General features: G+C 53.0%; 1 protein-coding gene across 1 annotated transcript; it reads left to right on the forward strand.

Annotated features, from left to right (window-relative positions):
- The first annotated feature begins 619 nt into the window (after positions 1 to 619).
- THY1 (Thy-1 cell surface antigen) lies at positions 620 to 5,744 on the forward strand. Its single transcript, XM_061203369.1, has 4 exons — positions 620 to 728; positions 2,797 to 2,857; positions 3,355 to 3,690; positions 4,229 to 5,744. The coding sequence occupies exons 2-4, from the start codon at positions 2,821 to 2,823 to the stop codon at positions 4,339 to 4,341; spliced, it is 486 nt and encodes a 161-aa protein (XP_061059352.1). The 5' UTR covers positions 620 to 728; positions 2,797 to 2,820; the 3' UTR covers positions 4,342 to 5,744.
- Positions 5,745 to 15,627: the final 9,883 nt, after the last annotated feature.

Below are 15,627 nucleotides of genomic sequence, written 5' to 3' on the forward strand. Positions count from 1 at the left end.
CCAGGAGCTGAGGGAGACTTAGTGCCCAAGAGCAGAAAGCCTCTGAAGGGCTGGGTGCTCTAGGTTGGGTGAGGGGGTGGAGCAGGGCTGGGGACCAGGAACGACCAGGTGCTGCCTTGCTTCTGAAGGGCTGCTCCAATGTGGAAAAACATCCTACCATCTTCCTTTGGAGAAAACCTGGAATATTCCAACACCAAAAACCTCTCACTGGCGGCTCCTGTGGAGATGGGCTCCAGCTGAAAAGGAAACGAGGAGGCATGGGCACTGCCTAAGGGGGCCCAGTTGCTGGCCTCCATCATCCATCCCTTACCCCTTGGTTTCCCCACAGGCTTGTGAAGCCTAAGTCAGAAGAAAGGATTAAAGCCTTAAAAGGGAAGCGAAAAACAAAGGGAAGCGATCTTGGCGGGGCTCTGGGAGGCGGCGAGCGGCCCCACCCTGATCTCCAGGGTTCTGAATCCCTCCATCCCTGGTCAGGTCCGCCAGCCCCAGTATGAGGGCCCCCTTTTGCTGCGGACGGCCACTCTCCCACACCAATATCGGACCGCCTCCTCCTCCCTCTGCCACCCTTTTTCCGCTACCCACTCAGCCTCTGATTGGCCGAGCCCCCGGTCCCTCCCCGCTCCTCCTCTCCCAGCCCTGGTGAAAACTGCGGGCGCCGGGCAGGGTGTAGCAACTGGAGGCGGCAGCGCATCTAGAGGAGGCTGCTGCGGCCGAGAACCGGAGCCCAGGTAGGAGCCAGAGGCAGGGCGGGACCCGGGGCGCAGGGATAGCAGGCCTCCTGGCGCCCAGGCAAGCCCTCCCGATCCGAGGCTTCGGAAAACGGTCGGAGGGCGCCCTGGGAAGGAGCCGCTCAGTGCTTGAGGAGGGGCCTGCTTGCCAGGCAGGGGCAGGAGCCGGACGCAACTGCTGCAGGCCGGGGGCCGCGGCGAAACTTTCGCCCGCTGGGGAACGTTCGCCTGGGGCTGGGGTGCTGGAGGAGAACCGGGAGGAAGGGCGCCAAGGAAAGCCTTGTGTTCTGCTCTCCAGCCAGACGTCCCCAAAGCCAGCCTGCGAAGGCGGGACCGGGGGTGGGGGACGGTGAAACTGGGGGAACGGAGGACCGCAAACTGAAGGGTATCTCTGCCCTGCGACCTCGCTGCGGGCTGGGTGCGGGGCATCCAAGGAACGGGAAACCGCAGTGCCGCGGGCGGGGGCTGGGGCGGGGACTGGGAGGAAGGCAGGCAGACGGGGGAGGCGAGGACTGGAAAAGGATGAGAGAGGGGGAAGGAGGACCTCAACTGGGAAAGGAGAAGATTGGAATAGGGACACGGAATAAGGGTGGGGTTAGTCGAACGCGGTCTGGAGAGGAGGGAGCGCAAAGCTTCTCCGGGTTCTGAGCTGCGGGGACGCAAGGCCGAGGACAGGCAAACAGACTGCACCTCCCCTCCAGCTGTCTACCCCTCCCTTTGGCTCTACATCCCCTTGAGTCCCAGCCCCATTTCTTCCTTTCTAGTTCTAGCCGCTGCTTCCCCCGCTTCCTCTCCTAGATCCCAAGCTCGCCACCCCCTCTGTAACTTAGCGTCTGCTAATCTAAACCAGATGTCGGCCCCCCTTTCTTCCCCAACGGCACCTCCGGGTCCCTCTGAGCAGGGGTCTGAGAGGGAATCGACGGCAGCCGCAGGCATCCGGGAGCCCCAATCTCGCCCCCTTCCCCCTCCCTCCCCCCACTGGGCTGAGCGCCGGGGACCCCGGACGCGGCTAGCGGCGCGCCCTGCGCACCAGGGCGCACGCACCAGGGCACGGCCCCGCGCACTCGCAGGCACACGCCCCTGCTGTGGCCTCTCCCTGGCGAGCACTGCTGCGGACGGGCTAGGCTACCCGCTCTGTGTCGCCTCGCCAGGATATAGATTCAGCCTAGGCTGCAAAAAAAAGACAGGGCAGAGAGCCTAGGCAGGGAGGCTACCGAAGCTGAACTGGAGAGCGGCAGGCCCAGGAATCCTGCCCAGAGAGCTGGACAACTGGAAACATGTTGGTTCTGATGCAGAGAACCTGTGCAATAGGATGGCACTGTCGCCTTCCCCACACACAGTCGGGAACACCCTTAGCGGTGTGCCAAGTACGGTCCTACCTGGGGCCCCGCACATACCTGACCACGCTCGTCTAAGAGGCCGGAGACTAACGCCCTGGATCACTTACTCTTCAACAGTGCCAGATGTTTGTCATTTTTCTTAATCCCCATCACAACCCTGTGGGTATCTAAAGCCCAGGTTCATTCAGTATCTTTCGGGCATCTGTTGTATGCCAGGAACTGTTTGGGCATTGGGGATTTTCTTCTGAACGAGAAATAGGTAGGCCCTGAATGAGGAGTTTTCGTTTTCACGGGTAGAGAGTTCTGATTTTGCAAGATGAAAAGGGTTCTGGAGATTGGAGACTGTACACTTAAAAATGGTTAAGATAATAAATTGTGTGTTCTGCAAATTTTACGATTAAAAAATTAGGAAGTCCCTGACTTCCTGAAGGAAGAGGAAACGGTCAAGTTAAAGACACTTACTCAAAGCCACCCAGCTAGTAAGTGTTCAGCACACATACACACCACCGAAGGGTGTGTTCTCCAACCCCCCTGCTTTCCCAGATGGGGAAGAGCTGAGTGGCAGTGTCACATTCACTGAGAGGTGGGAGGGGAGAGGGCTGTAGAGAGGGGCTTGGATGCCCTCCGTGGCCATTATGGCATGTCTCCCAGGGGCCCCCAGCCCTGGCAGTAAGTGCGGGCACACCTGCCCCACCTCTTGGCTGATTCCCATCCTGTTGCACCCCCAGATCCAGGACTGAGCTCTCGGCACCATGAACCCTACCATTGGCATCACTCTCTTGCTGACAGGTACCGGGCAAGGGGCAGGGCTGGGATTCCAAGCACCCTGGTTGCCTTCCTTTCAGAGAAGCTAGCTTCTTCCTCATGATCTCAGAAAAGTAGAGGTGACTAAGGGAGAGAGAGGGCTCCTTTTATCCCTAAGTCAGCTGAGCAACCTAGTTGATCTTCTGACTACCTGGGATGGTTTTTGGAAACACAATTCACTGAGCCTGCCCCATACTGAGCTGGAATCTCCAAGTGTGAACCAGGATGTTGCATCAACTCCCCCAAGGTCTCCTGCCCCTGGAACATACTGGTGGGACCCACGACTACAGTAGAGGGAGGTAGGCTGGGGCCTGCAGTAGGGAAGGTAGACTGGCCCTCAGGGACCTCTGGGCGGGGAGAGGTGCTCAGAGAGCAGACCCTGTGCCCTTCCCTGGCCAGGCCTTTCTCTACTGTTAATGTGGATGGGAGGCCCCCTGCTCTACAGGTCCTCACCAACTTGGAGGGGGCACTGCTGGTGCCAGTCTTACAGGTGGCCCGTGGGCAGAAGGTGACCAGCCTGACAGCCTGCCTGGTGGACCAGAGCCTTCGTCTAGACTGCCGCCATGAGAATACCACCAACCTGCCCATTCAGTACGAGTTCAGCCTGACCCGTGAGACAAAGAAGCACGTGCTCTTTGGCACCATTGGGGTCCCTGAGCATGCATACCGCTCCCGAACCAACTTCTTCAGCAAGTACAATCTCAAGGTCCTCTACCTGTCCGGCTTCACCACCAAGGATGAGGGGACCTACACATGCGCACTCCACCTCTCTGGCCAGACTCCCATCGTCTCCAACAGGAATGTCTCTGTGCTCAGAGGTGAGGCAAACCCCCAACAAGACCAAGGAAGCTGGGAGAGGCAGGCTGGGGAGGAACGGGCTGGCTGGGCCAGTTGGCAGTCCCCTTGGCTGGGCCACTATAGGGAGTGGCCCCAAAACTTCTCTCCCCTTCCCCCCACTGCTGCCTGTGCCCGGGGGGGAATCGCTACCTTCAGCATGAATGGGGGAAGGGCTAAGGGAACAGTCAGACAGGCAGAGTGGTGTGGCAGACGCTTCCCCCATGACTGCGGGCAAATCACTCGGCCTCCCCAAACCTCCTTCTCCCCACCTGGAAAACAGGATGGGCACTAGCCTCCTCACCCACAGTTTTCTTGTGATGATATTTGTCCAAGGGCTCAGGAACCGGCAAATGGGAAAGATGGTTGGTTCTGTCAGATCAGGTTGGCCCTGGTTCCAGCCAAGACATCATGGCGCCAGCCTCCCCAAGGGAAAGCAGCCTTGCTCTGGGCCTGGGCCTGCCCGAGTCCTGGTCGCTCTCCATTCCCGCCCTGCCTCTCTACCCCGTCCTCTCTCCACAGATAAACTGGTCAAGTGTGGCGGCACAAGCCTGCTGACCCAGAACACCTCGTGGCTGCTGCCGCTTCTCTTCTCCCTGCCGCTCCTGCAGGCCATGGATTTCATCTCCCTGTGACCGGCTGGGCCCACGGAGAACACGGGAAGCCACAAGGCCCAGTCCAGAGACCCTACTTCTCTGAGTCAGTTGACCCCCCTCCCCCCAACCTCTCACACACCTTGGGGAGAAGTGGGGACCCCACCGCCCCTAAGGAATCCCAGTGCCGCATGCCATCATCTCCCATCCCCCACGGCCACCCCCTACCCTCTCCGCACGCCACTGCCTATTTGTATTCTTTGTTCCAGAGCTGCTTCTGTCTGGTTTATTTAGGGCTTATCCTACCTTTTCTTTGGCAGTTTGCGAAAAGGGAAGCCAGGGTTGGGGACCTGATGGAGAGCGAGGGGAAGGGAGGGGTAGAAGGAGGGGAGGGGTATCAGTCCCTGGGGCCCGTCAGTCATCCTTGCCCACCGGGACTAGAGGCCTGGGAGAGACCTGGGCGAGGAGGGGGAGGGGTGTGTTTGGCCCTAGCACATCCCCCAGCAGTAGGGATGGCGCCTGAAGCCCCCGGATGTGAGGGCACTGCCAAGCGTTTGTGGCCCATCCTGTGAGGAGAGAACCGAGCATCTCCACGAGCACTTTCTGTCACAGGAAAAAGCCGCCTTCTTACCCTGCAGAAGTCCCCAAGGGGCCTTGGGCCCGGGGTCTGGTCCAGTGAAAATGCAGATTCTGCCCAGGAAGCAGTGCTGATGGGTTGGCGAGGCAGGTGGAAGGCAGGGTCCATCATCCCTCCCCCCACCGAGGAAGCTAAAAATGGGAGAATAGTGTCTCTCACTGGCTCGGCCGGCAGTTGGGAGGTGGCAGAGGAGGACAAGCCCCCTCCCAGGCTATCCCAAGCTCCTAGGAGCTTCCAGAACTCAGACCTGAAGGCAGTAAATCAGGCCTGGTGGAGCCCCTGGTTGAGCCACACAGAGTTGGGCCCACACGTTCCCCCAGGAGGCTCTTCCATCTTCCCCCAGCAGTGCCCGAGCCTTCAGATAGACCCCCGTCCCAGAGGCCTGCCTTCTCAGGGACCTCTCGGGGGCCTGGGACTGGCCGTGGGGTGATACCCATAAGTGGACATGCCTCGAGGGGTGGCTTTTCCCAGCACCCAGCTCTCCGCCCGGCGGCTCTTCCCCGTCCTGTGACCCTGTGTAGTGCCACCACAGCTTATGGCATCTCACTGAGGAAGAAGAATACTGTACAATAAAACCAAGCCTCTGGAATCTGTCCTCCTGTCTGTCTCTGCTTTGCTCCTCTCTCCCCAGGCCCGCCCCCCTCTCTTAGCCTTGAGGGCCAACCCGCCACCTCCTCCTCTCCCCCATCCCTGCCTTCTGCAGCCCTTCTTCTCCCCCCTGCCCCCCAGGGGTGGACCACTGCATGCCCAGCTTTTCAGAACCACTCTAACATGGCACGTTTGCCCAAATAAACAAATGTTCCCTCTCTGTGGACTCACCTGCCCCATGTGTGGGCCAAGCCACATGGCGCTGGTTCCAGAACATGCTAACAGGCACTAAGGCACGGAGTCTGCCTTCTCAGATCTGGATGTTCTCAGAAATGCCCCGTCAGCTTACATCAGCTATAGAGAGGGGCACAGAGAGGAGGCTCGGGAAGCGAGGCGGTCCGTGGGAGCTGCCTTCATCATCAAGGTGTAAGGACAAGCATCTCTTCTTAACTCCAACATGGCCACATAAAGCACTGGGGGTGGGGAGAGAACACTGAGGCCTGTCCCCGGCTCCTTCCCCTAAAAGTCACTGAGTAGAAAGCGCCCCCTGGTAGTAGGGACTAGAACAGCATCACAGGGTGGTTCTGGGTCTCGGTTGCTGCCAGAGTGAGGCAGCCCCCAGACGACCTTCCCTGCTTTGCCAGGGAATCTGGGGGAGGAAGGAGAGTGGTGACTCCCCAGAAGCTGACTCATTTGGTATTTAGCGCTGGTGTGGATGGTTTTTCTGAGCATTTACTTAAAGGCCCAGGATCTAAGCTCACGCCACTGACTCCCACTCTTGCAACACCTCCCATTGATACCTGAGCTTTGCCAGTGACCCCCGTAGTGGCCAGGCCGGAAGAGGGCAAGGGAAGCCCTCAAGGAAGAGAGGGAGCTGCCCGTGTCACCGACCACGGGGACCCACCCATCCCCACGTGGGCTGTTGGCCACTCAGGACAGTGCAGCCAGCCTGGACACAGGGCCCTTTTGCTCCGCCCTGCTTGCAGCCAAAAAATGAAAAGAGCCTTTGTAGGGGAAGGGAGTTCAAATGCCACCCTCGGGGTAGTAAGAGCTAAAGCTGGAAGGTCTTTCTGGAAGGAACTGGGAAGCCAGGCGTGCAGCCTCAACTGTGAGAAGCCATGAGACCCTGGCACCTGTGTGAGCCTCCTGTGTGGTCTTTGTCACCCTCGCACTGTTTCCTTGAAGAGTTTAGCGGCCCCTCAACAAGGGTCCCTTTGCAGCCATGCCTGTGGGAGGAGAGCCCAAGGCCTCGGCAAGTGGGCTTAGCTTCAGAAGACACAGAGGCCTCTGAGGCCCAGGGGCTATAGGAAGGCAGGGACGGAGAAGAAAGAACAGGCCTGGGGCTGGGAAGGGGCTTGAGGACTTAAAGGTGGGGCCGTCGGGCCTCACAGCACAAGCCAACCCAGAAAGACTGCGGGCCGGGGCTGCGGTGGGCTCCTGGGGCCAGTCCACGACGGCAGCCAGTTCCTCCCCGGTCACGTCAGGAGAGGTGAAAGGGGCTGCGGCACGTCTGCAGGGACTTGGCTAGCAACAAAGAGGGCTGGGGCCAGCCCTGGTTCCTGCACACATGCCCAGAGCCCACCCCACCCAGCCCCTTCCCATTCCTCCTCACCCCTCTCCCACATCCCCCTCGGCCATCTTGGTCCTTACCTTAGGGCGTGGAATCCTTGCTCAGTAGAAAGAGAAGGAAGCCCCTCTCCACACATCCGTCCACTGAGACAGAGGAACATCTGCACACGGCGCAGCGTGAGGGTCCTCCCAACACCTAGGGGGTCCCTCGGGAAGGACAAGGGGGGTCACCGTGGGGAGACGCAGGGACTTTCTCTGGCCAACCAATAAATGTACCCAGCGTCCAGGGGACCCGTGACACACATCCTCCAGCCCCTGCCCCCCCCAGCATGATGTCCCTGTCCTCACTGTGTCTGCAGCTCCCGTGTTGTGATGGGCAGGTTTGTCTTTACATGTGAAAGAAGCAAGTCCCAGGTTAGGAGTAAACCACTTCCTCATCTACCACTGAGGAATCAGTGGGCCAGGGCTCTCAGGCCCCGAACGTCTCCCACCCCTCGGGAGTATCATGTCATGTGAAGACTCCCGGGAGGCGTCTTTGCCGGGCAAAGGGAAGACCTGGGGGCAGGGAAGCTATGGAAGTGGGCACATGCTGTAGAGGGCAGCGTAGGACCAACGGGAGAGTTCTGCGGAGGCCAAGTGTGGCTCTACACCGGAAGGGGCCTTTGATGGCTGGAGCTGCCCAGCTGCAGAGGCAGGAGTGCCTGGCAGTGGGCTTGGTCAGTGGAGGCCACCTGCCCAGCCTGCAGGAAAGCAACTTCCTGAATTCAGTGGGAACCTGGGCTCGATGACCCTAGTCACTTCACCCTTCAGTGCCTCATTTTTCTGATTTCTAAAATAAGATGCGGGGGGCGGGGGGAGGCGCATCTGGTGGTGCAGTGGTTAAGAACCCGCCTGCCAATGCAGGGGACACGGGTTCGATCCCTGGTCTGGGAAGATCCCACATGCTGCGGAGCAACTAAGCCCGTGCGCCACAACTACTGAGCCTGCACTCTAGAGCCTGTGCTCCGCCAACAATAGACGGCACCGCAACGAGAAGCCCGCGCACTGCAACGAAGAGTAGCCCCCGCTCGCCACAACTAGAGAAAGCCCACATGCAACAACAAAGACCCAACGCAGCCAAAAATAAAATAAATAAATAAAAATAAGATGAGGGAATTCCCTGGCGGTCCAGTGGTTAGGACTCCACACCCCCACTGCAAGGAACTAAGATCCCGAAAGCCATGCGGTGCAGACAAAAATAAAAATAAAAAATAAAATAAGATAGTAGCGCTGGAATGATTTATTTGTACAACAAACGTTAAGTACCTGGCTGTGCTAAGAGGTAAAAGATATAGTCCCTGGCTGAAGGAATCTACAGCCCAGTAAGAAGTGAGGAATTGATTTCAGTGCAGTGATTGGTGCTAGGAGGCAGAGAAGCTGTCTGTGGCAGACACTGCTTGAGGGTTTTCCAACATGTATTCTCTCTTTCTTTCTCAGCAATAGGACCCACAAATTAGAACTAGATTATATGGTCCAGAATAAAGACTACATTTCCCAGCTCCCTTGCAGCAAGATGTGCACATGTGGCTAAATTCTGTCCAATGGAACAGTAGCACAAAATAATGTGTACAATTTTTATGAAGTGCTCTTAAAGGGAGAATGTGTGCTTTTCAACCCCTTTCACCTTCATGCTGGCTGGAATGTGGAGTCAATGGCTGGAACTGGAGCAGCCATCTTGGACTATGAGATAGAAGTTGTATGTTACACATCACAAAGTACAACAGCCTGGATTCCTAGTGATGTTAGAACTGTCAGAGCAGCCATGGAATACCATGTTAGAGCTACTCTTATTTGGAGTTTCTGCACTCACAGTTGAACCTAAATGTACCTTAAAAAGAAGCTGTTATTTAACACAACTAAACCGTACACTTAAAAATGGTTAAGACAATAAATGTATTTTTTACCACACACAGACACACAGACACACACACACAAAGCCAAAAGTCAAATTTAGAGAGACAGAAAGTAGAATGGTGGTTGCCAGGGGCTATGAGGAGGGGACATGGGGAGTTATTATTTAGTGGGTACAGAGTTTCAGTTTTGCAAGATGAAAAGAGTTCTGGAGATGGATGGTGGTGGTAGTGGCACAACAATGTGAGTGTATTTAATGCCACCAAATGGTTATATGTATTTTACCACAATTTTTTTTTTTTTAAAAAAGGAAACAGCCAAGGCACAAGGGAACTTTTTGGTGTGCTTACGCGAGCACTTACATTTGTCAAAATTCATCAAACTGAACACTTAAAATGGGTGAATTTCCTCAAATGTAAATTTTACCTCAGTAAAGTGCTATGAGAATACCTATGTAGGGCCCCTAGCCAGGCTAGAGGGCTTCCCAGAGGAGGGGTCATGGTAGGAGTTAGCACAAAAAGCAGGCTCTACTATTTCATAAGCTGATTACAAAGAAAGAAATGTTATTTTATTTCTTCTATATCCTGAAAGACTTGGGGAGGGGGAGTAGAAGCCATTGTGGGTTTAGTCCGAGGACAGGCCTCAGCCCCTCTCTCAGGCAACACAACTGCTGGCTGATACAACAGCCCTCAGAGCACATGGGCCCTTCATCAGGGTCCCTGCCCCAGTCATATCCATTCAAACATTTACTAAGTGTGCACCCCATGCCAGGGAGTGTAACTATCTGTGCAGGGTAATGAGAACAGACCTGTGAATGGTACAGACAAGTTCCTTCCCCATAAAACTTATATTGTGGTACAGGGGATGGACATGAAGCAAGTAAACCAATAAGTAAGTCATTATTATAGACTGGGATTGTTTACACATGGGAGGCAATAAGAGAATGACGGGCTCACTTTAATTGGGATGATCAGGGAGAGCCTAAGGAGGGGGCGTTGAGCTAAGACAGGAAGGGTGAGAAGAGGCCAGACATTTGAAGGGCTGCAGAAGCACAGCCAGACAGAGGGAACACGAAGGGTTCAAGGTGCCCAGGCGAGGAGGGGTACAAGATGTCACTGAAGGGGAATTCTCTGGAGATCCAGTGGTTAGGACTTCGCGCTCTCACTGCGGGAGCCCTGGGTTCCATGGTCAGGGAACTAAGTACCCACAAGCCACGCAGAGCAGCCAAAAAAAGAAAAAGTCACTGAAGAGGTAGGCGCAAGCCAGGTCCCACAGGGCCTTGGAGGTCATGGTGAAGAGTTCGAATTTTATTCTAAGGGCAATAGGGACCCAGACCAGGGCTCGAACGCATGTCCCCTGCATTGGCAGGTGGATTCTTAACCACTGCACCACCAGGGAAGCCCATCAATAATTTTTTTTTTTACACTTAAAAACAAATCTTATTGAAGTATAGTTGATTTACAATGTCGTGTTAGTTTCAGGTGTACAGCAAAGTGATTCAGTTATACATATACATACATCCACTCTTTTTTAGATTCTTTTCCCATATAGGTCATTAGAGAGTATTGAGTAGAGTTCCCTGTGCTAGACAGTAGGTCCTTATTAGTTATCGATTTTCTACATAGTAGTGTGTAGATGTCAATCAAGTTAATAAATTGTTTAAAGCCGCTAAATGTTGGAGCGGTTTGTGATGCAGCAATAGTCACTTTAACAAGAGCAGTTCAGTGGAGCAGGGGTAACAGAGGCCAGTTTGGAGGGGGTGAGCGAGTGAATGGGAGGGTGTAGACTTCTCTTCCAGGAAGCTGAGCTGTGACTGGTGTGGGAAGCAGAGTCAAGGGGGGTTGTTTATCTTTAAGACGGGAGAGACTAGAGCATGGTGTACATTGATGGCGATTACTTATGAAGACAGGGAGAGACTGATGAACAAGGGGGAGAAGAAAATGAGGAAGCAGAGTCCTTAGGGAGGTGAGAAAGGAGGGATCTAGATGAGAAATAAAGGCAAAGGAGATGGGTGTGGAAGAGGGGAGGTTTGTGAACTTGAGGGTAGAAGTTCAGGGGTTTCCACACGAGTAGCAAGGCCATCAGCTAAATAAGAGGGTGAGGAGATGAAGGGAAGATGCAACAGGTTTGAAAAAAGTAGATAATAGAAAATAGGCATATCAAAAAGTAGGAGTGGTTCGATATTTTGTAATAACCTATAATGGAAAAGAATCTGAAAAAGAATAGATACAGACATAGATACATGTGTAACCGAATCACTTTGCTGTACATCTGAAACTAACACAACATTGTGAATCAACTATACATCAATAAAAATTTTTTTAATTAAAAAAACCCATATGAAAAGATGTAGACATAGAGAATGGACTTGAGGACACGGGGTGGGAGGGGGAAGCCGGGGCGAAGTGAGAGTGGCATCGACATATATACACTACCGAATGTAAAATAGTTGGCTAGTGGGAAGCAGCAGCATAGCACAGGGAGATCAGCTCGGTACTTTGCGATGACCTAGAGGGGTGGGATAGGGAGGATGGGAGGGAGGCTCAAGAGGGAGGGGATATGGGGACACATGTATGCACATGGCTGATTCGCTTTGTTGTACAACAGAAACTAACACAGTATTGTGAAGCAATTATACTCTAATAAAGATCTATTAAAAAAAAAAAGACTAGGGCTTCCCTGGTGGCGCAGTGGTTGAGAATCCGCCTGCCAATGCAGGCAACACGGGTTTGAGCCCTGGTCTGGAAGATCCCACATGCCGCGGAGCAACTAGGCCCGTGAGCCACAACTACTGAGCCTGCGCGTCTAGAGCCTGTGCTCCGCAACAAGAGAGGCCGTGATAGTGAGAGGCCCGCGCACCGCGATGAAGAGTGGCCCCCGCTTGCCGCAACTAGAGAAAGCCCTCGCACAGAAACGAAGACCCAATACAGCTCTAAATAAATAAATAAATAAATAAATTTTAAAAAAGACTATAAGGGACCTGCAAAGACCAAAATATTTACTATCCATCTCTTTATAGAAAGAGTTCGCCAACCCCATTTTCTTTTTATTTCTTTTTATTTTTTATTTCTTTATTTTATTTATTATCATTTAGTTTTGGCTGCATTGGGTCTTCGTTGCTGTGCACGGGTTTTCTCTAGTTGCAGCGAGCGGGGGCTACTCTTCGTTGTGGTGCACAGGCTTCTCATTGCGGTGGCTTCTCTTGTTGTGGAGCACGGGCTCTAGGCACGCGGTTTCAGTAGTCGTGGCACACGGGCTCAGCAGTTGTAGCTCGTGGGATCTAGAGCGCAGGCTCAGTAGTTGTGGCACACGGGCTTAGTTGCTCCGCGGCATGTGCGATCTTCCCAGACCAGGGATCAAACCCGTGTCTCCTGCATTGGCAGGCGGATTCTTAATCACCGCGCCACCAGGGAAGCTCCAGTGGATTCTTTTTAAAATGCAATATGCACATTTAACCTATCAAATTCTTAAATTAATCAAAACCTTTATCCTCTTTATGGATAAATCAAGGCCCTTAGGATATTATAACTCTACTTACCCCTTCCCACATACATGTTACTGTAGTCAGAAATTTTAACTTTATTTTTTTAAAAACTTTATTTTGAAAGCTACCATATGATCCAGCAATCCCACCCCCAGGCATATATCCAGAGAAAAACATGGTTTGAAAGGATACATGCACCCCAATGTTCATTGCAGCGCTCTTTACAATAGCCAAGATATGGAAGCAACCTAAATGTCCATCAACAAAGGAATGGATAAAGACGTGGGGTACATATATACAATGGAATATTACTCAGCCATTAAAAAGAATGAAATAATGCCATTTACAGCAACATGGATGGACCTGGAGATTATCATACTAAGTGAAGTAAGTCAGACAGAGAAAGACAAATATCATACGATATCACTTCTGTGTGGAATCTAAAAAAAAAAAACTGATACAAATGAACTTATTTACAAAACAGAAACAGACTCACAGACTTAGAGAATGAACTTGTGGTTACCGGGTGGGGAAGAGTTGGGGGGAGGGATAGATGGGGAGTTTGGAATTGACATGTACACACTGCTATATTTAAAATAGATAACAAGGAAAAAAAATAATAATGTATTATGAATAACTTTATGACAATAAATTTGACCTTAAAAGAAAAAAAAAAAACCCATATGAGATTCAGACTGAAAAAAAAAAGGTGGGAGTATAAGCAGAATTCTAAAAATAGTCTCCCAAGATTCTATACCCCTAATCCCTGGAATCTGTGACTGAGATGAGACGTCATGCCCATGACGGTGTTATGTTAAATGGCACAGTTGATCTTAAAAAAGGAATATTGTCCAGGTAAGCCTATGAAATCACGTGAGTCCTTAAAAGCAGAGAACTTTCTCTGGCTAGTGGCAGAAGAGGAAGACAGAGATTTGAAGCACAAGGGTGACTCAACGTGCCACCACTGGCCACGTGAGAAGGACTGTGGGCAGCCTCTAGGAGCAGAAAGCAGAGCCCAGCCAGCAGCCAGCAAGGAAACAGGGACCTCACACCCGTAGCCATAAGGAACTGGACTCTGGCAACAACCTAAATGAGCTTGGAAGTGGAATCTTGCCCCGAGCCTCCGGATAACAGCCAGCCTGGCCAGCACCTTGATTTTGGCCTTGTAAGACCCTGACCAGAGAACCAGCTGAACCCACCAGAACTTCTGGCCTACAGACTGTGAGATAATACATGGGTGTCTTAAGCCATTAGGTTTCTGGTAATGCGTTACACAGCAGTAGAAAACTAATATGGTGGGAAAATAAACATACCATGGAAACATGATAGAAGTGCAGGGCAGTGCCGAGTGTGACCCATCTGAGGTGTGTGGCCATGAATATAAAGGGGACTTAATTGGGTGAACTTCTCCAGGATCATTCACCTGCATGGGTGCAGGCATACCAAGGAAGGGAAGATGGTCTCAGGGAGGGTCCAGGTTTTTCCAGGCACGAGCAGCAGAGGGAAGGAGGGGCAAAGGAACAGAGGAAGTTAGCAAAGGAGTGATTAAAGTGATCCATTTTACGGACTTCCCTGGTGGTCCAGTGGTTAAGACTCTGTGCTTCTAATGCAGGGGGCGTGGGTTCAATCCCTGGTTGGGGAACTAAGATCACACAAGATGCACGGGGCAGCCAAAAAATAAAAAAGAGTCTTAACTGGGTCAGGATGTGAAGAGGTCAGAGGGTGGGCAGATTACACATAGAGAGAGGAGGTAAAGGGGGCCAAAAGCTGACAGGCCAGAGGGTTGCAAGGAGCATCCACATGGCTGTTGAAATCATGGAGGATGATGAAAGAGAAGGGGTAGAAAGGAAGACAGTGAGCCAGGAGACAAGTGACCTGCAGCCAGCACATGACAGCAGTGAAGAAGGGTGGCAGTAGGGTAACCAGATGCCTGGAGATCCAGCAGGGGTGCTTGAAGGAGAGAGCAAGGGAGGAAGGACACTTAACCGGCCTGTTGTGGGTTGAATTGTGGCCCACCCCCCAAAACAAAAATACGTTCAAGTCCCAATCCCCGGTACCTAAGAATGTGACCTTATCTGGAAATAGGGTCTCTGCAGATGTAATCAAGCTAAAATGGAGTCATAGGACTAGAGTGGACCCTAAACCAAAGACTGGTGTCCTCATAAGACAAGGGAAATTTGAACACAGAGAAACAGGAGACACAGAGAGAAGACAGCCATGTGAAGACAGAGGAAAAACTGGAGTGATGCTGCCACCAGCCAAGAATCACCTGGGGCCACCAGAAGCTGGAAGAAGCCAGGAAGGATCCTCCCCTAGAGGCTTCAGAGGGAGCCTGGCCCCAGCAACACCTCGATTTTGGACTTCTGGCCAAAAGTGTACGTGTAAGAAAACAAATTTCTGTTGCTTGAAGCCACCCAGTCATGGCAGCCCTAGGAAACCCAAACCCCACTTCCTGACCCTGAGGTGTGTGAGGGTCAGAGTAAAGGCAGACTCCACTGAAGGAGACTTCAGGGGAAATGGTGTCCTCAGGGAACAGTGAGTTTCATTTAAGGCCGGAGCTCAAGAGAACCTCTGAAGAAGAGGCTGAGGATGAAGCAGAGCTTGCCCACCCCAGAGCAGTGTCTGGGCACAAGGGGGTTTAGGGGGTGAGGCGGGACCTGGCCCAGGCGAGGAGATGCTACAGGAGAGGTGTGCTGATAATGGATGCGCCGGACTCTCTGGACCTCTGGGGACTAAGCCAGACAGGTAGGACTGGCCTGACGCAGTCACTGGGGGACAGTAGGCAAACAGCTTAACTATGGTCTGATGCCCAGTCCCACTGTCCTGGGCTCCCGGTGTGTCAGCAGCAGGAGGGGCCCACTCTCGGGCAGCCTGAGCCCTGGCACATTCAGTACACTGCCCCCTCCTGCTGCGGGGCCTTCTGGGGCAGCTCCACCCCTCACACAGGGTGACACAGCCTCTTGGAGGCTCTGTGTCCTCTGATGACAACAGCCAGCGTCACAGCTCTGGGCTCAGGCTTCAGGCTTTACAGCTTCATGGTTTCCTGCCATCTAGACCCGAGCTGTCCAATATGGTAGCCACTAGCCCCATGTGAGTATTTAGACTTAAACAAATTGCATTGAAGTAAACTAAAATTTCAGTTCCTCAGCCACGCCAGCCA

This window comes from Eubalaena glacialis, chromosome 10 (genome assembly GCF_028564815.1).
Source record: "Eubalaena glacialis isolate mEubGla1 chromosome 10, mEubGla1.1.hap2.+ XY, whole genome shotgun sequence".
Classification (NCBI taxonomy): domain Eukaryota; kingdom Metazoa; phylum Chordata; class Mammalia; order Artiodactyla; family Balaenidae; genus Eubalaena; species Eubalaena glacialis.

What these genes read in the sequence shown, in the direction of transcription:
- THY1 (XM_061203369.1), top strand. Translation starts at nt 2,821, where the DNA reads ATGAACCCTACCATTGGCATCACTCTCTTGCTGACAG. An exon ending in CATCACTCTCTTGCTGACAG is followed by an intron (nt 2,858 to 3,354) that starts GTACCGGGCAAG and finishes TGCTGGTGCCAG; the next exon opens with TCTTACAGGTGGCCCGTGGG. An exon ending in GAATGTCTCTGTGCTCAGAG is followed by an intron (nt 3,691 to 4,228) that starts GTGAGGCAAACC and finishes CTCTCTCCACAG; the next exon opens with ATAAACTGGTCAAGTGTGGC.